Source organism: Stigmatopora argus, chromosome 18 (genome assembly GCF_051989625.1).
Source record: "Stigmatopora argus isolate UIUO_Sarg chromosome 18, RoL_Sarg_1.0, whole genome shotgun sequence".
Classification (NCBI taxonomy): Eukaryota; Metazoa; Chordata; class Actinopteri; order Syngnathiformes; family Syngnathidae; genus Stigmatopora; species Stigmatopora argus.
In genome coordinates, this window is record NC_135404.1 from 5,654,728 (window position 1) to 5,676,387 (window position 21,660).

The window sequence follows — 21,660 nt, forward strand, 5'->3', positions numbered from 1 at the left end:
TATTGGTAGTAAAAAAGTCATATTGTTATGATATTAATGGCGTTTTCTTGTTTGAAATGAAGTCGGTGTGGAAAAATTTAATTTTGGATTAAATTTGCGGGTTTATTGGATTATTGTTGATAAAACTTAGATGAGAACAACTTTATTATTCTTAATTTAGGTGACATGGTTTTAAATTTGTAATTGACTCTGAACCTATAGAAAGTGATGCGGAAATGCCCTCAAATCAAGAGGCAATGATTTAAAATATACTGGAAATGACAACATATAAATGCCCCAAAACCAATAGAAAGCGATCCTAAATAAATCGGTAAGTGACCCAGAAATGCACTAAAATTAACAGAAAGTATCAGTAAGTGACTCTGGAATGCCCAAAAATGTACTGAAAGTGACCCACAATTATCTGATTACTTCCCATTGACAACAACAGACATCCAATGCATTTCATCTGGAAACATTGGCGGTGAATGTTCATCTGTAAGCGCAATTGTCTTCCAGCGTCGTCAATGGCAACCAAATGAATTCAATATTTTTACGGACTGACCTACATTATGGTCCTCAAAAGAAAAACACAACTACGTTAAGACGTGTTTGACACCTCTGATGTGGCAGGCCAAATTTCTAGCCTTGCATGAAACGATCGTTGTCTTGTTCTTACTTGTAGAGCTCCTGTCTGGAAACAGCTCTATTTGTCAGCGGGTCGATAGCGTAAATCATTAGATCCGATTTGGCGTAGTCCTCTTGTTCCAGTCTGTCACCGTGGCGATGTGGACCGATAGTCTCCACGAACACCTTTGCTCCAGGAATCTGCTCTTGAACGTAACGCTCCAAAATACTGCCGCAGAAAAAAAAAATAGAAAACCACTTTGGTTAAATAGAGGTTACTTATCTCCAATCCTGACAGCAAGCGCAGAGCACCTGCTGGGCAACATTGCTTCTTGCGGGGAAAGTGTGTTTCTATGTTTGTTACACTTAAAAATAACCTTATCAAATGCCCGTCAGGTTCAGTGAAAGAACCTGACAAAAATACATCATAAACACATGTTGTCTTCTGGATTAATGCCTTGTCTGTGTCGCTGAGTTGTCACACTACATGTAGTGGCTTCATTTAATGGAAGGAGGAATTGAATTAAACAGTCGTTAATCAAATGATCTGTAATGGAAAATATGAAGAATTGTAGTTACCTGAGCAGGTGGTCTTTGTTCTTGTCCACGTATGTCGGAGAGACGTTGGATACGACTACTTGCATGTCCAGCTGGTTCACCACTGATACCTTCACATGACAAATAGAGTTTGATTCTGATATTTCAAATCTAATAAAGCTTTAAGACGAACCTGCTTTTTTTATTGAACTGTTTTCACATCGAGCACACAGTAATTGTGTCATTTTAGGACTTATAAAACTCCAATTTCTGACGCATTACTTTCTCTTATTAGCTACCTCAGTCTCAGTCTGCAGAAGGTTCCGACCTTGTGGACTTCCTGTGTGTGGCTCCAGTTTTTTTTACCTAGGTCTACAATGTCTTGTGTGTCTTATGTCTGTCTTGCTACTGCACCCAAGGAAATTTCCCGAATACAGGATGAAATAAAGTTCTAATCTAATCTAATCTATTTATAGTATTTTTATCTGTGACAATTGAAAAAACATTCAAAGTTTTTTCATAGATATTTGGTCATTAAATGTATTCATTTTTTAATAAAAATGGTAAATATTGTCTTTTAGATCACTATTTGTAAAATGTATACTATCTGTTTTCTTTAATATAAAACTGTTAAGAAAAAAAAGTTAAAAAAGTAAATAGCAGCACAATTATTTTTAATATATGTACTGTTAAGAATTCAATTATGAAAAGGTCAAACATCAACTACACACTACATATTAGCCTTTGATCTATGCTTCAATTTTAAAATGCTTATCTTAAAAAATTACAAAGGCAAAAATGCCCCAAAAAAAGAAAATATGAATGTTTATACTCTACATACCCATCTATAATACTAGACTTCATTTTTAAACGTCAAATTACAACATACAAAGGCAAAAATGCCACTAAAAAGAAAATATGAATGTTTATAAACTACTATTATTTGTTTATGGGTTTACTTGCTTTTTGGGGGGGGTAAATGTATGTTGTAATTTGATGTTTGAAAATAAAGTCAAGTATTATAGATATGTATATAGACATACATAGCTATAATACTAGACTTTATTTTTAAACATCAAATTACAACATACATTGTATGCTATGGTAAATGTATGTTGTAATTTGATGTTTAAAAATAAAGTCTAGTATTATAGATATGTATATAGATGTATATAGACATACATATCTATAATACTAGACTTTATTTTTAAACATCAAATTACAACATTCATGTTTAACAAATAAAGTCTAGTATTATAGATATGTATATAGACATACATATCTATAATATTAGACTTTATTTTTAAACATCAAATTACAACATACATTTACCCCCTAAAAAGCAAGTTAAACCATAAACAAATAACAGTAGTATATGAGTTAGATGTAGAAAAAAATTATACGATTGTTTTTTTTCTTCCAGAAACACCTACCACAATCTCGGCTTTACTGCTGTGTCCTCGGCCATAGTCGTCGGTGGCGACCACTTCAAACTTGAAATAGGACCGGCGCATATTGCGGTACATGATAGCCGTTTTGAGTATGCCGCTGAGCGGCTCCATAACAAAACCATCTTTCTTCTCTTTGGCATCTTTCCTGGCCAATGGGGCGTTGATGAGGCGGTACGTCATGGAGCTGTAATTGCCTGTGTCTTTGTCTAGAGCCTAAAAAATTACAAAGGGTAATGACTCTAAACTAACGCTGAGGAAATCATAACCACCATCCTTTTCTAATTTAACTCTTTCAGTGCCAATGACGATAATGTGGTTCTTTTCCTCCTAATGCTGTGAATTTAAACGGGTTTCACCACAATGACTCAGAATCCCCAAATCAACATTAAATGATTAGTGAACTAAAATAAACAAGAATGGACCCATAAGACCTTAAAATTAACCCATAATTCACTCATTGCCTGATATTTACAATGATATACAATTACCGTATTTTCACGACTATATGGCGCACCGTATTTTTAGCCGCAGTGTCAGTAACGAGTGCTATTTCTGTATTTTACACACACAAAGGACGCACCGTTTTTATAGACGCAGCCAGACATGGCAAAACATACACCATCTTAAACATACACGCTACACCCACACGCTAAAAACACGTTTTTAAAAAGGCAACGGAAGCAAAACTGAGTTCGGTTGTACTTTATTTAGCCATTTTACGATGTACTCGCGTCATCATCACCCACAAATCCATCAAAGTCCTCATTTTCTGTGTCCGAATTGAACAATTCTCCAAATGAGTCATCGAAAACGCTGAGTTTTATACGTTCGTCCAGGCGGCCACAATCCATTCGCAAATAGTAGCTAGCTAGTAGCTAGTGTAACTATTCCAACGCTGTCTTCCATGCTTCGTAAAGCTTTGTTGATGTCAATGTCCAGGCCACAATCCATTGGGTGTATAGACAAAAGAACTATATATCCCAGCAGTCACTGCGGAGTAATTTTTCTGCGGGGAAAATAGTAGAGTAGGGGCTGCTTGCCGTAGTTGTGAGAGCTGTAGAGGATGGTGTACCCTATTGACTGATTTTTTATTTTATCGTGATAACAATTTTAGTATTGGTCCATATATAAAGCGCACTGGATTATAAGGCGCCCTCTATTTAGGAGAAAATTTAAGACTTTTATGTGCGCCTTATAGTCGTGAAAATACGGTAATTCATTTAAACGGTAAATGCTCATCTTTCAATGATAGTAAATTGGACGTCAATTGCAACCAATGAGTTAACGCAAAACATAGAAATATCCTTCATTACTAGCACTACAAAGAGTAGTGCAAAATATAAATTACTCCATAAGAACTCATTTCTCGTGACCTGTGTTAGAGCAAATATAAAAACGTATTGATAATTTTGCTATCAAATATTATATCTGAATACAATTATTAGTACTGATAATGTTAAAACCCTAATTGGACATCTAGTACCATCAACTGTTGCCAATGAGTTTAGTATAAAAATGATTCTGGCTACATATTACCAACTTAAACTGAATAAAATATGTAACAGAAAGACAGCAAGAAGGTTAAACTTGCAACATTTTGCGACTCCTCCACAGCCCAGAGTCATCTTTTATAGAAGACACGAAAAAGAGCCCAAATGTTTTTTTTCAGGATTCTATTCATCATTTCATTCCGCGCGACTGCATAAATGTTCATTTTTCAATCTTTCATGACACCCAGTGAAAAAGGCTTAACTAGCCTCTGAGGCATTGTAGGACACATTTAAACCAAAATTTGGTGCAAGTACAAACACGTGAATGAGTTAATGGTAATTATTGTTAGCCATGTACCGTATTTTTCGCACTATAAAATGCAATGTAAAAAGTCCCCCCTCCCCTCCACGAAATCTGTCTAATTTTAGTACTATTAACCACATTTTAGTAATATTAAACCACTAGTTATTTGTTACTTTGTTAATAGATGGCGAATTAGAACAAATAAAAATGTTTTTCCAATCCAATATTCTGTTTTTCTGTTTTTTCCAGAGGGTTGGAACCAATTCATTTGTTTTTATTTCATTTCTATGGGAAACGTTCGTTTGAGTTATGAGAAAATCAACATATGAGCTCAGTCCCGGAACGCATTAAGCTCGTATCTCGAGGTACCACTGTAGTGGATTGTTATATAACTAATAAATGGAGCTGTAGTAATAGTAGTAGTAGTGGTGGTGTTATACACCTAGTAGATGGAAGTGTAGTAGTAGTAATAGTAGTAGTGGTTAGGATTTTTGTTTTATATAAAGCAAATAGATGGAGCTGTGCTGAAGAGAATTTCAAACAATAATTAACCAATATTGATCGATATATAAGGCACACTGCCGGTTTTTGAGATTTAAATCTTTTAGTTGGGCCTTACAGTGCGGAAAATATGATTTTTTTGTGTCTTTTTACTGGTTGAAGGCAGCCCTACTCCATTTTTGTCACCATTAGACTGTTCTGTCATTCTGTCAATGAGTACTAGCTAGCGAAGATTGATCATTAGTTATAGTGGTGACATCACACTCAATATTGCTGAAAACAAAAGCATTGAAAAACCAATGCATTGTTGGGAATGGAATAACTATGAAAGGATAAAAGATAGTGAGATTTGTCATTTTTGACATGGGCACAATTCTTAGGCGCTTTAACTAAAATGTTAAAGTTTAATTTAAAATTAAACAAAAAAGAAAAAATAACAAATCCCCTTCCAAATGGTCCCTACCTATTTCAAATGGAATTAAAGTCTTTCACTGTCAATGTAACTGTGGTTATTTCCTATAACGTGAACATTTCCCAGACAGCGAATATGCCAATTAGCTCCTAAGTACAACTCGTTATTCTCACAGGGAACAGAGTTACTGATTATTACCGCTGTTTAAAAATATATCATGCGCTGGCGGTACAGTGTAGTCCATGTACTTTCAAGAAATTGAGACAGAGGCTCTAGTGGTTTGCCAATTTGCGGAGGAGAGAAAAAAACTGCGGTGTAAAAGCTCGCAGAGATCTGTGATGATCCTATTGGGGGAATCCCATGAGAAAGATGGGATATTAATAACTACAACAAGGTAAAGTTTTATCCAGATTTTGAACTCAGGAGATGATGGAACTTAATCCCGCAGAAGGAAATGAATGGCATAATCATATTTTGAAAGGAGAACTGGATGTACCTGCACTTGCAGAACCGAGGTGAAGGTTTTGGCATCCTCTGCGACGCCGCCGATATAGAGAGAATTGGTGAAGACTGGCGGGTGGTCGTTTTCGTCTTGGATGTCAATCACCACCACGGCCGTGTTACCTAAAAATGCACGAAAAATGCGACATCACAACAATCAAATGACAGATTAGGCATTGACTTCATTGTTGTCACTACAGATTTAAGAGAACGTTTTGTTTCTGTTTGGCTTTAAATTTCTATTAAAAATGCACAAACAAAAATAGATAACACAATATTGACCTTTGTTGTTATTTATGAGCTATATAGAAAAATAGAAACAAAAAAGTGAACATTTTTAAAGGTACTCGGACGTTTCGTCAAAAGACGTTTGGTCGACCGGACGTTTGGTCGACCGGACGTTTGGTCGACCGGACGTTTGGTCGACCGGACGTTTGGTCGACCGGACGTTTGGTAGAACGGACATTTGGTAGAACGGACGTTTGGTAGAGAGGACGTTTGGTAGAAAGGACGTTTGTTCGCCTGGTTGTTACTGTTGAAACCAGTTCTCAAAATTATAATCATGAGAGAGAGAGTTTAATATCTAAATACCGAATATCAAAATATCAACAGTAAACTCTCTTTCATAATTTGACAGCGAGCGAACCCGGTCGACCAAACGTCCGGGGACCAAACGTCCGGGGACCAAACGTCTTTCAACGAAACGTCCGGTCACGGAGGATGAATGGTGCAGAAAATGAATAAATGAAGACAATAATAATTTCCCTCCTTTTTACTGAAACAAAACTAATGAAAAAAACAGTATTTACTCTATTTCCCTTTTTTTAATGAAAAAGCATAAAACACTTATTGCATTGTCTTGTCTTATTTTAAATTAAAAAAAGGCAAAATAAAAAAAATGAAAAGCATGAAAAATGAATGCATTTGGCTGGCATGCAGCTCAGGGTATACCCCGCCTCCTGCCCAGATGTAGCTTGGATACACTAGCACCCCTGCGACCCTCTTGTGGATAAGCAGTTCTCAAGACGAATGAATAGAAAATAGATCAGAAAACATTTTCCCATGAAGGATTTCAACCATTTTGAAGTTAAAAATGCCTCGGCTGTCAAAATAGTTTTTGATTCATTTGATTATTGATTATTCGCCGATTGTTCGTGGCTAGTTGCCGGAAAATTTCCCTCCAAAGGAAACCACAACTACGAGGTGGCCCGCGACAAAGATGAGTTCCAAACCCCTTAAATAAGACATTTCAAAGGCGGCCTGATGCAACTCTGACATTCCAGTCGCTTGTCACCAGAAAAGATAAGCATCCATTGAGACCAGAGGTATGACTTGACATCGAGGGCGGGAAGGAAGGAAAACTTGAAATGCCCGCCGGCAAGGGAGATGACATTAAAAGCTGACGGCAAAATGGAAGTCAGCAGCTATTAATATTTGTGCCTGGAGGTGACAACACAGATATATTTTACATTTGATGGTACCCTTCCCTTTCCTCACCCTTCACAGGCCAGTTCAAAGTTCTGGATAAAAAAAAAATGCTTTTAGTTGACATTTAGAGATCGGTAATAAGATTTTTACAACAACAAGAAGTTTGGGTCAGGGCCTGAGATGGATGGAAAACTGGGAGATACGTCTGTTGCTTTATAGCAAGGGTGTCAAACTCGGGTTGGTTCGCGGGCCACATTAACCTCAACGCCATTTCATGTGGGCCGGATCATTTTAGATCTAATATCTAGATTTTTTTTTGATTTTTTAAAATTGGATTAAAAGAACTGGATCAAAAGCCCTAAATAGTCCGTTTTTATAGATCTAAAGCAATGTTTATTTGAGGTTTTTTTTGTATTGGAAAATGTCTTTTAATCATGTTTTTTTTATTTCAAATGGAAACAAAATATTTTTTAAAAGTGGAAAACGGAAAATATTTGTATATTTATTTTTAGATTTTACAAAACGCTTTTTGAACTAAAAACACAAAAAAGAATGGATTAAAAAATGCAATGATTGATTTTAAAAAGGGGAAAATGATCTATAATCATTTGAATTTGATCCTAAAACAGAAAGTCAGCACTCATGATTTACTTTCTCGGGCCGCACAAAATGATACAGCGGGCCAGATTTGGCCCCCGGGCCGCCACTTTGACACCTGTGCTTTATAGTAAGTAGAGTTGAGTATCGTTAGTTTGTTTTTTCTGCCACCAATCACTACGCATTACGTTCTAAAAGAGGTTGTGGTGCTTAAACGTTTCCTGAATCGATACGCCCTCAAATACACTACTCTTTATTAAAGTGGAAACATTTACCACAACTCATTATTTCAATGAGTCTAGCTCGTGTAGCGCCACTCGTGTCACGCTTGCTGACGGAACAAATTCAAGCCCCTACATGAGGGATGTAAATGTTTGTTTTTCTATTCAGTAAGATTACCATTGTTTGCTTCAATTTCAGTACCAAATTGACACAATTTCTTTACCTTATGCCACTGCTTTCAATTCAAGAGAAAAACAAATCAATGTTGACAATGAAGATTAAAATAAAAACCTATTCCAAGGAAGCAAAAGCCTAACTTAAGAGCAAAACACAACATTTCATAACTCATATGTGCTGTTGCTGCCACAGGTTAGAAACCTCTGGTATTCATTCATTTTCCAAACCGGGACGCGGGTGGTGCTGGAGCCTATCCCAGCTAACCACGGGCACCAGGCATGGGACACCCTGAATTGGTGGCCAGCCAATCACAGGCCACAAGGAAACAGACAACCAATCACACTACCATACTATACCTACGGTCAATGTAGTGTTCAACCAGTGTACCCTGCATGTTTTGGGGATCTGGAGGGAAACCAGAGTACCCGGAGAAAACCCACGCAAGCCCGGGCGAATATGCTAACTCCACAGAGGAAGGACTGACCTGGAATCGAACCCTCGAGCCCAGAACTGTGAGACCAACGCTCTAACCACTCTACAGTGGGCCGCTCACGTCAAACATCCAATCCATTTGATCACTGCCAACCCCCCTAATCAAATGGATTGGACATCTGTCACTGGCAATGAGTTAAATAAAACTATGAAAAGTTTTTCCCCCCACTGAATACTCAATGTCCCAATTATGATATTGATGTAATTAGCATAGGTGTAAGCATTAATTACAATTTTCACTTCTGTTGGCTGTTTCCTTTCTCCTAATCTAGCGCAACTTCAATTATGATTCCAATAGCACTCTTTGCATATTAAGAACCCTCCATCGATGGATCCCCCCCAAAGATCGGCGCCCGACCCCTCCCGGTAAGCTAGCAGCTTAATTGATGCTCGTCGGTTAGGCTTTCTTCTTTAATTAAAGTGTTTACTGCGTACCGCGCCAACTTCATTTACACAATTTAAATCTTAAGTATTCCACCAGGAATAAAGCTTCGCATCACCCACCGTCTTCATTTGCCACTCTTCAATTCTCGTCAGGGCGGGCGTTAAACCAGGCAACGGATCAATGGCTCTCTTACGACACATTGCTCTAATTTTCTAACTTTGGTTGAGAACACAATGAAATAAATGTCTTCACCTTATCGATCAAACCTGGTTTGGGAAAAACACACGTGTCGGTTTTGTCAATCTGGCACAATCCAGTCATTTTTTTGGGCTGAATTTTCTGTTTGTAATTTGCAAGATTTTGCGACTGGGCGCAAGGAGTTATGACTTAATTAATAATAATGAATAATTCTCAGTTATATGTGTGCTGCGGTCGCAGAGCCTTGGCTATGCTAATTCACTCATTGCCATTGAAGTCACTAATGATGTAGGGGTTCATTTGTCTGACTTCGATGTGGGCTGTGTGGGATCGATTCCCACTCAGTGGCAATGTGATTGTGGTTGTCGGTCTCTGTGTGGGCCCTACAACTGACTGGTGACTGGGATTTTCGGTGTAGTCCACCTTTCAGGGAAAGCTGGGATTGGCTCTGTAAAACCGCGATCCTATCTAGAATAAGCTGTGTTGAAATTGACGGAATGACTGCCATTGATGGTGACTGCCATTGATGGTGACTGCCATTGATGGTGACAACCATACCATTAAGTGATTATGTTTAAAAGCAAAATTGACTGTTCTTATTTGTTGTAAAATCTCCATCTAGGGCTGAGCCAATGAAATAACGAATCTACTAATCTGATCGACGATATATTAAATAAAATCTATTTTATTAGTTGAGCAATAGTTTTACGGGTATTGCTTACCTAAGAAATGGACGAATAGATTTATTCGTTCATTTTCTGAACCAGCCTATCCCAAGCTGACTTCAGGCCAGAGGCGGGCAGCCAATTGCAGGGCACGAGGAGACGGAGAACCATTCACGCTCACACTCATACCTAGGGGTAATTTAAAGTGTCCAATCAGCCTATCATGCATGTTTTTGGAATGTGGCAGGAAACCGGAGTACCCAGAGAAAACCCACAGAGGCCTGGGGAGAACATGCAAACTCCACTCTGGTGGGCCGACCTGGATTTGAACCCAGGACCCCAGAGCTGTGACAACGTGTTGGAGTTATTTTGGGTACTATTATATATGTGCGTACAACGAAGAAATATTAATCATTATAGGTATATGTGAACTATTAATCATTATATGCTTGACAAACGCTTACTTTAATTGTTACCGAAACAAACTCGAAGATCACTTCCCACTGCAGCTGGCTCTGAGGACGTTTAATTGTTTTGCCCTGGCCTCTCACATGGATCCAAGGACTGTTGATTGTTTGACTTGGATTAAACCTCGACTCCTCACCTAGTCGCAAGTTCACAATGAAGATCTGTGAAGGACTCTTAAATTGTTTTGACTTGGGATTCCGCAAGCAGATGGCGATATCGAATCAACCTCCGAAAATACTCGCAATTGTTTTAAAAGTGTTGCTCGGTTTACCTGATATGCAATTGTTTTGTTGAATGGATGCTTGCTTGTTTTAATTCTTATGCAGTTGTTTTTTATTTCCGACCTTAATTGTTTGCTCGGGTTACCTCTTATGCAATTGTTTTGAGTAGATAACCTTAATTGTTTTGACTCCGATGCAACTAAATGGGCAGGAGAGGGTTTTGGTTCTTTAGAATCATCTGTGACGAGGACGAGTCAGGATCGATTCTCTTCTTGCAAGAAAAGTTGGATATGCGTTCCGATGTCTTCCTTATTTTAAAGTATATCTATTAATGAACCTAACAACATGCTAACCACCTAAGCCGCCAGGCCGCTGAATAGATTTAATAAAGTAAAATGTATGTAATAACAAATAATTATTTAGAAAATTCATGTACATTATTTTCGTGAGAAACATTACATTGACACTTATTTGTTACTTTTGAGGGACAGAAAAAATAAGACGGGCAGGAGTATTTAGAAAGAAAATGATCCGAAAATGACATATATTAGTTTACATAAGCAGTATAAGTCATCCTGCCCTGAAAAACCGGACTTACTTTTTGAAGGAACTCGAAGGTTTGATGAAACCACCTTCATGGAATCGGCTTCCACCTTGAGAATGAAGCTGGAGTTGGCCTCATAGTCCAGCACCTTGGCAGTGGATATCAGTCCTGTTTTGTTGTCTAATGCAAACATGCCTAAAACCAAAGACAAAGTGAAAGAACATGAAAACTCTGCAGCTAAAATTAACGAGCAGTCCAGGAATGAGCGCTGCCATTGGCGCTGCATAAAGAGCCAGGCATTTTCTCACCTCCCTGGTTGCCCTCGACGATAGAGTACACGATGGTTTGATTGACAGCAGCCGCCAGGATGACTCCCACTGGGGTTCCGACCTCAGCTTCCTCGCTCACGGGAGGAAACCTGGGAACACATCAGTCGAGCAACGGCTGCCTTTAGCCACATTAAATATGGATACCCTTTACTCGGGGGCTCCTCTTTTCTCTGGAGGCTCGGCCGCTATCAGCTGAGATTTTAAATCTGTCAAGTGCTTCCATCGCTCCGCCACACAATTTGCTACTAAACAGAATCAGGACTGGAGAAAAGTGAGCGATTATAGATCCTATTATAGGTTAGATTGCGCGTATTGGCTGAAAAACATGAACAAGTAAAAAGGTAATGACTAAAAACATAACTTTACGAATGATTGGAGGAAAAAAAACTAATCTTAGTATTTGAACGCTTCAATAGAGTACCCCTAATTGTTGTTCGATTATGATTCCAATAGCTAAATGTCAGCTCACAATGCAAAAAAAGTGTTTATTTTACCACAAATTAGAAATAAGAAAAATAGTCGGCTTCATTACAAAACTTCATTACCCACAATCAATACGTGGGTAGGCTGTTATTCCTTCCTTAGCCTGTTAGCTCCCACGATTGCTCATTCAAGACTACTTCTCGTTGGCAAGTGGTCGTGCGTTATCCTATTGTGAGGACATTTGTGTGCATCATTTTTGGAATATTTTGAAGGGAATACAACAGCAAACAGCCCATCAATAGCGAATAAGAGGGTGGAGGCGTGGCAAACAGCTAACCCACCCAGAACAAAGATAAAAAATAAAATAAATAGAATTCAGTTTTGTGTAAAGTTACATTAAACGTATGTTTGAGTGTGTCTGTATATATTAATCCAAGTCAATTTAAATTTGTTTGTTCCGTTATGAGTGAGTTGTCGTGGAAAGTCCCCCTGAAACCCCAACCCACCCCCTCTGTCCGTCTCTCTCTCCCGTCGGCGAAATCCACCCAATTTTAGTTATATTAAACACATTTTATTACTATTAAACCACTAGTTATTTGTTACTTTGTTAATAGATGGCGAATTAGAAGAGATAAAACATTTTTTCCAATCCAATATCCTGTTTTTGGTGTTTTTTTCAGAGGGTTGGAACAAATTAATTTGTTTTTAGTTCATTTCAATGGGAAACGTTCGCTCGAGTTACGAAAACCTCGACATACGATCTCAGTCCCGGAAAGGATTAAGATCGTATGTCGAGGTAACACTGTACAGTCTTGAGCTCAACACTATCCACCCTTGTCACAGTGATAAAAATATAAATCACTATATTCCACCCTATCTGCTAAGACGCAAGGACTTTTTTTGTCTGTCACTCACTTCTTTCAGGTTCTTGCCAACTCTCAAAGTGACTCTATTCTTGCCTCTCTCTCAACATTTGTCTTCCATCACCTTGCGCTTGACAGCACGGCTGTAATTGCCAAACGCGACTTTCAAACGGCTTTTGAGTCGTTCCGAACGTGTGGAGTCACTGCGAAATTATAGAGTAGGGCTAAAAGCAGTTGGAAACTTTAGAAAATGGAATAAAAAAACTGCAAAAGAACCTTAATCTGAGAATTAGTTACATCCCAGTTTAAATGGGAAATTTGTCCACGACTGAATGGCAGAACATGAGTCAATCAAAATATGTTTGTGTTAGAAGGCCACCTCATCAATCTTTGTCAGCATCCGTGATCCTTTTTTCCCAATTTTTAGTAGACACTTGATTGGCGAGCCTCATCAGTTATTGGGGTCAAAGCGTAATCAACGCAAAAACAAAAAAACAGTGCGTCTACTAATGTCCGAAGATTAGGCCCGCAGCCACGAATACAAAGCCAGGAAACAGTAGCAGCGATTGCATTAGGGGGGGGGGGTATTGGGGGAGTCCACGGGGGTCCTTGAAACTCCTTGATGAAACCAGCAGGGGAGCGAGAGAATCAGCTACCTGCCATTTTTTAGATAGTTTCAACAACAAAGGTTCTTTTCATGTTTTGCTTCGTTTTATTGTTTTCGTATATATATAAATATACCGTATGTAAATTTCACTTCTTTTCATAATTTTTAGTTTTATAATGTTGGTGTTTATTTTGAATAGAAAAATAAGAAAATGAATGAATGAAATAAGCAGAATGGAGTTGTAATTGTGTTTGATAATGGATTATTAAGATACTATACAAGGCAGGTCTATAAATCTTTAAAGGTCTTGAATTGAGTCTGGAATGATCAAAACAAATGAAGTTTCAATGTAACAAAAGGTAATTTTTAAAATGAATTGAGCGTATATTTTGCTTCATTTTAGTCTTTAACCTGTAGAAATAAAATGCAGGTAATGATAAACATTGCTTTTCTCAACATCCTTTTACAATTTTTAAGTCCGCAGTGGGGAATCTGAAGTCACTGTTGCACAAATTGCACCTCAAGATTTTTTCACCTTAACTAGACGGGGATATAATTCAGCATATTTTACTGTAAAGTGAGTTTTGCATTTTCATTTGTTACTAGAGGATTCACCCTCTGCTAGTTTGCTGGTGGGAAAAGCAAAGCCCGTCCACACTGAAAGCTTATTGGCAAATTTTACTGACTAAACCAATCAGCTCGTTCTGTGTAAAGCCAAGTCGGGTTGTCAAAAAAGTACATACTCTCTCGCAAACGATTTTTTTTAGATAAAATTTTATTAATTATCATATACGTGGGCATCACACGGCCACTATCAATATCAGGGAGACTCTGGATGTCTGCATTCGCACCAACTTTAGTACTTTTATGTATGTTTATGAGCAACGTGACTGCAATGCTGTGGTTATGGCACCAAGTTTGGCAACTAATCAGTTTGTAACCAATGCATTTTTTTCTTTGTATAACACACTTCTTTACTAGTTTCTATTGTAGTGCAGAAAACATGGTCAATGTATTTACTGTGTCTAATATAATTCCTTCGTGACGTTGGGTAGTTTGAAAGAGAGGTCACTGGGGTTTTGAAAGATTTGATGGAGATTCCAAAGCGAAGCATGAACACAAGAGTCCACGCAATGTTCTTGTTCAGAAAAGTCATTTTAAGCATCAATTTTCTCGACTGTTGTTACCAAGTCACCATCCAGTCTTTACCTTGCTCACGAGCACTTGAGTCTGACAGATAGACTGACCCTTTGCTGCTTCTTTTTCTGATGTTCTCATTATTAAAACTCAACGCCTATCGTTTTAGACTTGAATGACTTTCAGTCTCACAGTCTTTTAAGCCTTCCACTTCAGTACCAGTTCTGACTCTATTCGTGGTCCACCTGAATGGCTTTTTAAATGATTACAGAGGCTATTGGAGACTAAGACAAACACTTTGACATATTGAGTCTCAACACTGCCCAAGCGCTGTTTGTCTCTCAGGGTATTGACTAGAAAGATCTTATTTTGGGATGTTTGATCGACTGGTTCTTCTATAAACTACTACGATTAGAGTACATACCAAGAAATATTTGTTCTTTTGTGACATCCTGATGATAGATATATTATTTCATGTTGAAATTGAGACTGAAGTGTGCAATTTGTGTCACAGGTACGTTGATGTTTGTAGCTGGCAAAACAAAATCTTCTGATATTCTATTGAAATCACTATCACATCCCATTTTTCTAAAGATATGTTTTGCCTATAACAATACAATTCCACTCCTATATTTTTTTCATTCATTCATTCATTTTCTGAACTGCTTATCCTCACAAAGGGGGTGCTGGAGCCTATCCTGTTTGACTTCGGGCACACCGTGAATTGGTGGCCAGACAAGAACTACCCCAGAACTGTGAGGCTGACACGTTAACCACTCATCCGCCTTGGACGCCGCCCATATTTTTAGACCAGTAAAAATTGTGTAACCAGTAAAGCAGCCCAGTGACCGACTGGTAAGCATGTCGGCCTCACAGAGTTTGATCCAAGGTCGATCCTCACTGTAGGGAGTTTGCATGTTCTCCCCGGGCTTGCATGGGTTTTGTCCGGGTAGTCCGGTTTCCTCCCACATCCCCAAAACATGCAGCTAGGCCGGTTAAACACTCTAAATTGCCTCTGCGTATGAGTGGGAGTGTGAATGGTTGTCTGTCTCCCTGTGCCTTGTGATTGGCTGGCCACGGTTCAGGGCGTGACCGGACGTTTGGTCCCCGTACGTTTGGTCCCCGGACGTTTGGTCGACCAGACGTTTGGTCGACCGGACGTTTGGTCGACCGGACGTTTGGTAGAACGGACGGGCCGTCGACCGGACGTTTGGTCGCCGGGTTAGCTCGCTGTCAAATTATGAGAGAGAGACAGTTTACTGTTGAAAGCGAGCAACCAGGTAATCTCTCGCTCTCAAAATTATAATCATGAGAGAGAGAGAGAGAGAGAGAGAGAGAGAGAGAGAGAGAGAGAGAGAGTCCGTTCTACCAAACGCCCGGTCGACGCCCCGTCCGTTCTACCAAACGTCCGGTCGACCAAACGTCCGGTCGACCAAACGTCTGGTCGACCAAACGTCCGGGGACCAAACGTACGGGGACCAAACATCCGGGGACCAAACATCCAGGAACCAAACATCCGGGGACCAAACGTCTTTCGACGAAACGTCCGAGTGCCGTTTCAGGGTGTGCCCGGCCTGGTGCCTGTAGTTATCTGAGATAGGCTCCAGCACCACCTGCGACCCTTGAGAATAAGTGGTTCAGAAAATGAATAAATGAATGAATGTAACATGTAAATGATAAATCAATGTCTGTATTAAAGTCAAGAAATGATTTGTTTACGATATTACATGATGTTCTCTTACTGTAATTCGTTTCTAAAGTTTTCCTAGTGGTTTGATTTAGGGCAGCCAAAAAACACACAAACTAAAATCACACATGAATACTGGATCAGATCAGATCTTTTGACCTAATCAGAAACTGATTATGGATACAAAAATGTCAGTAATTTGGCATCTCGAGTTGGAACTTTAGACTAAAATTTTAAGGTGAACTTTAAGGTGCACTTTAACAAGGACCATTTAATTTTTTTTCAGTCTATGTTGAAAATAAAGATCTAAATGAGATCAGTGGGTCTTTAAAGAGTTTGAGATTGTTATCCACCTTAACACCTTTTCCTTAATCAGATGAACCAGATAGAACAGATTACCTTTCCAGCCATTCTCTCAGTTTTAAGTGCGAGATTAAGGGTATCACCCGCAGAGTCGCAATGAATTACTGCCGGATCAATTTGCTAAAAGTAATAGATGCATCACTCAATGTACAACGGCTGAAAAAAAAAATCCCCAGGCAGAGATTCCTGAACGGAACGTTTACGAGCAGGCCAGGTTTATTCCTTTCTCCTGGCATGATTATCTCTATCTGTGTAATGGCGCAAGACAAAGCAACAGATTGCCACGTGTTAAAACGCCGATAGACCCCTGAGCCACGCAGTTTTGATGTTCCGAGGTGATTTGGCTCGTTTCTCTTGCCAACGTGCAATAATTAGATTCATTAACTTGGTAACAGGCTGCGAGGCATTGTGACAACGCGGGGGAGGGAGGGTCTTGTTTTCGGTATAAACGTGATCCCCGAACATACATGCAAGCGGAATACGTATTGTTGAAAGATTATTTCCAACAGTTTTTCAGAGGGCAGCTTTTTCTTTGTTCACTTAATCCCCGCACTGCTAATTGCCAATGGGCGCTGTTAACTATTCATGGGTGTGGAACGTGGGTTGCATACTGATAGCGCAGGTGCAAGGGTGCTTCTACAACAAGCGTGACACATGGGAGCTGAAGTCTAGCCTCTAGAAATGCGTATGCTCTCGTTCATTGCCCAGGAGCTTTTTGGAAGGAATTTATGTTTTAACTTAAAAGTAACACGGTGAAAAAAATGCAGTGACTAAAGTTCATTGGGAAATAAGTAAATTTAAGGCATGAACAAACAGAAACTAGGCCTTAAAGTGGTTTTGACATTTATGATCGTGAAGTTGATTTATGAAATAAGGTTACAACTGTTAGAAGAGAAGGAATTATTATGAATGTATTTCCTGAGTTTTAGATTCGTTAGAGCCAATAGTACAACAAAGTTATTAGAGAAGATTAGATTAGAACTTTATTTCATCCCATATTCGGGAAATTTCTTGGTTGGAGTAGCAAGACAGACACAAGACACACAATACATTGTAGACCTAGGTAAAAAAATTGGAGCCACACACAGGAAGTCCACAAGGTGGGGACCTTCTGCAGACTGAGACTGAGGTTACCGCACAGTCCCTCAGTAGTCTGGAGGTTTTAAAGATTATCTTCCTTGCCTAGATCCTCCTAAGATGTTTTGCTTGTCCTAAGCTGGACTCGCTGAATGCGAGTTGTGGCAGTGAAAGAGTTAACTCTGACACAACTGAGTTTACATTTCCGTTGACTGCAATGAACTTCCAATGCATTTGCATTTAGACTTTGGTAGTGAATTGGTTAACTCACTTTGATAACTGAGTGAGTTAGTAGCTTGATGCCATCGAGATAGCACATATGTTGCAATTTACAGTGATAGATATCCAATTCTTTATGACTTGGAGAACTGGCAGTGAATGCATTAACTCAGAGAGTTAATTCAGCGAGTCAATTTAGTAAATTAGGTTAGGTTAGAACTTTAATTCATCCTGTATTCGGGAAATTGCTTGGTTGCAGTAGCAAGACAGACACGAGACACACAAGACATTGTAGACCTAGGTAAAAAACTGGAGGTTAGGTATTACATTTTAGGTCGTTTGAGGTATTTTAGGTATTCAATTCATTAGGTATTCAATTTAATGTTAAAGAAACACTGGTTGGTCTTTCCCTGTCATTGAGAACCAATGAATTAAAGGTGAGAAACCGTGAACAGCCAGCAAAGGGAATTTTTTTTTCTATTTTTTTTTTCAATGAGGTAGCGGGTTTGACAAGAAGTGAGATCAATGTCTTCGCCGCCGCCGCCGCATTGTGAGGAGACGAGACTGCGGCTGATAAATGTAAGTGGGAAATGAGAGGCTGCCATATAATTGAAAAAGAAAGCAGTGTCAATATATGTTAGACGTGAGAATACAATGCTCGGTGAGGAAATTATCTGAAATCATAACCCTTCACTCAATATCCTTTCAAAAAACTTTGGTGTTAGTGTCGCAGACAAATAAAAAAGAACCTTATTTTCCGGATTATAAGTCACATTTATTTTTATAGTTTGCCTTTTTTGGAATGGAACTCGAACCAAAAATGTCTAGTAATCCGAATCACAACTCCTATAACAATGACACCAACAGCATGAAACAGCGTATAACATGTAGATCGAATATAATGCAAAAAAAAACTGATTGGTGTATGAAGAACTGTGGATGTAGTATTGATTATTCTTTACCTGTATTCCTCTTGTGTAAAGATGGGAATGACAGAGGGCTGTATGACGGTGATCTCCACTAGCGTTTGGTTCTCCTTCACGGGTTCACCATCATCATAGGCTACCACAACCAGCTGAAAGAAATGATATTATATTTGGTTTTGTAAATACATGCACCGGCTGCCATTTACAGTAATAGATGAACCAGAGTTGCTTAAAAAATGTGCAGTTTTTACATTGATCATGTAATATTTTTTGCAAGTTAACACTTACAACCACATTATAACAAAGTTCAACAACTTTTCTTTAACGTTATTTCAAAAAGTACAATTGGCTGCCATTGATGGTGATATATGTCCAATATATTTTAACAGGGAGGAATAATGACTGGACATTCTTGGTTGAAATATCACTTATGGCGGATGCTTGGTTTGGAAGTGCTGGATAAAATTGACCTGGTGGTGTAGTGGTTCACTTATCTTACTTCGGTGAAAGTAAGTGTGGGTTCGATTCCCACTTGGAGGCATTATTATTGTGAGTGTGAATGGTTATGTCTCTCTGTGTGCCCTAAGAATGAATGGCAACTAGTCTAGGTGCTAGTCTTCCTTTCACCCAAATTCATCTGGTATAGGCCCCAGCAACCCAAATTATGAGCAACAATGAAGATTATTTTATTTTTGTTCCAAGTAGATTTATATGCGTGAAGAGAAACCTTTTGGGGAATTGAATTTGCCTTTGTAAATAAATGGGGTCATTGAAAATTTATGGGAAAATGTTTGCCTTATTTAAGTGGAATTGTACGTTTATCCCGAAAACTAGCAAAAAAATTTTTAACTCTGACTTATGTGAATAAAAAAAAAATTGAACTCTAAATTCAAATCTGAAAGTCTTTAACCTTGGAAACCTGATTGTGCCGTTTTAATAGGAAGCCGTTAAAACAGCCGCCAAAAGTCGTTTACTGGGCCATAATGACCACTGTTGCTCTCCTGTTTATGACAGGTAGCATTTTCATATTGTAAATTCTCTCTGTCATTAGAAATAATTGTGCTTTTTTTTACAAAAACTATTTCTGGCGCAACCATGAACATTACAGACAAAATCACAAAAGATTATCTATCATGTGCATTTTTGGATGGTGTAAATTGGCAAAAGCATGTAACCTGATAGAAAATCAAGAATTTTAAACTATATGTTTGGAGCTTTGCTTTGCTTCCACATAACAAAAAAAATAGTCAAATGCCATACACTGCTTTAAAAGAAATAATGACCTAAAAAAAGGAGTGTCGATACTCACACTGAATTTGAGATTGGGCTCTTCATTGAGGTTGACTCTTGTGATGACATTTCCCGAGTATTCCTCCACTTCAAATATACTAGCAGAGTATGAATAAGGCTCCTGGTCCACTTTATACCGCACCAGACCAGCTGGCGTTCCCTGCAAAGACATAAATTTAAAGTGTATCCCCCCTAGGTTTGTCAATTTCTTTTGCATCGCCGGAGCAAAATCCGACTGAATCATTATCATTTCATTGTGATACTCCTTTGTTTGTTCGTAAGGAATAAAGTAGCAAATGTCTTTGTTTTCATTTAGTTGACTCATAATATAGGATTTTAATGTAGGCTACACACAGTTCAAGGAAATTGCAAATTTTTAAATGTTTCCAAAGTGTATGGGAGTAATCTCGGTAAGTGGTCGTGCGCTATCCTATTTGTGAGGACATTTGTGTGCATCATTTTGGGAATATTTTGAAGGGAATACAAAAGCAAACAACCCTCGATAGGTTGCATCTGAAAGTCAGGGTGGAGGCGGGCAAATAGAGCCAACCCGGGAGAAGAAAGGTATCAAAATTTTAAAGAAAATTAGAATTAAGTTTAGTGTAAGGTTAGATTAAACATATTTTTGAGTGTGTCTGCATCGTAATCCAAGTTCATTTAAATTTGTTTACGTTATGTTACAAGCGCCTTGTCGTGCAAAAAGTCTCCCGCCCTCTCTCTCTTTCCGTCTCTCTCTCCCCTCCGCGAAATTTGTCTAATATTAGTACTATTTAACACATTTTAGTACTATTAAACCACTAGTTATTTGTTACTTTCTTAATAGATGGCGAATTAGAACAAATACAAATGTTTTTCCAATCCAAAATCTTGTTTTGGGTGTTTTTTCCGAGGGTTGGAACGAATTAATTTGTTTTTAGTTCATTTCTATGAGAACGTTCATTTGAGTTACGAGTAAATCGACATACGAGCTCAGTCCGGGAACGAATTAAGCTCGTATCTCGAGGTACCACTGTAGTATGCTGAAATGAGCGGTAAAGGTGAATATCTCCGGTAGATTTTGTATTGATCTAGGAACTGGCTATTGATACACACGTAACTCTTGGTTTCACAAACAGATATCCAGTCACAGTTGTAATAAACGCGCAGTTGAACTAAGGCCGAGGAAATGACAGGGCTTGAAAGTGCACACCAGATAACAATCTTCCCAATCCGAAGTGCATTTTGGTGGAATAACAGCAAGCAGGAGAAGCTCACCGCAGGGTCAGAGTCGTTGGCTGTCACCGTAGTGACAATAGTCCCCTTGACAGCGTTGGGGGCAACCATACCACGGTACATTGGCTGGCTGAAGACTGGCGCAAAGTCATTCACGTCCTTAGGAGGAATGAGAAAACGCAATGTGAGTGCTGGTAATGTGTCACCTTTAAGAGGCCCATACATGCACAGACGTTTAGATCAATGGTATTGAACTCACTAACATTGACAGGTTGACATTTGCCCTACATGAACAATATAAATGCATTTTTAGTTTGGTGCTTAGGTG

At 38.7% G+C, this 21,660-nt stretch overlaps 1 protein-coding gene across 1 annotated transcript in view; it reads right to left on the reverse strand.

The window, feature by feature from the left end:
- The window catches only part of pcdh15b (protocadherin-related 15b), a 115,603-nt gene that overhangs the window by 19,252 nt on the left and 74,691 nt on the right, over nucleotides 1-21,660 (reverse strand). The window contains exons 25-33 of the mRNA XM_077625669.1: nucleotides 21,375-21,491; nucleotides 20,140-20,280; nucleotides 18,867-18,979; nucleotides 11,508-11,617; nucleotides 11,254-11,394; nucleotides 5,798-5,925; nucleotides 2,577-2,807; nucleotides 1,186-1,274; nucleotides 659-835 (exon numbers count right to left, since the gene is read on the reverse strand). Of these exons, the coding sequence (XP_077481795.1) occupies nucleotides 659-835; nucleotides 1,186-1,274; nucleotides 2,577-2,807; nucleotides 5,798-5,925; nucleotides 11,254-11,394; nucleotides 11,508-11,617; nucleotides 18,867-18,979; nucleotides 20,140-20,280; nucleotides 21,375-21,491 (1,247 nt within the window). The remainder of the gene's footprint in view (nucleotides 1-658; nucleotides 836-1,185; nucleotides 1,275-2,576; nucleotides 2,808-5,797; nucleotides 5,926-11,253; nucleotides 11,395-11,507; nucleotides 11,618-18,866; nucleotides 18,980-20,139; nucleotides 20,281-21,374; nucleotides 21,492-21,660) is intronic.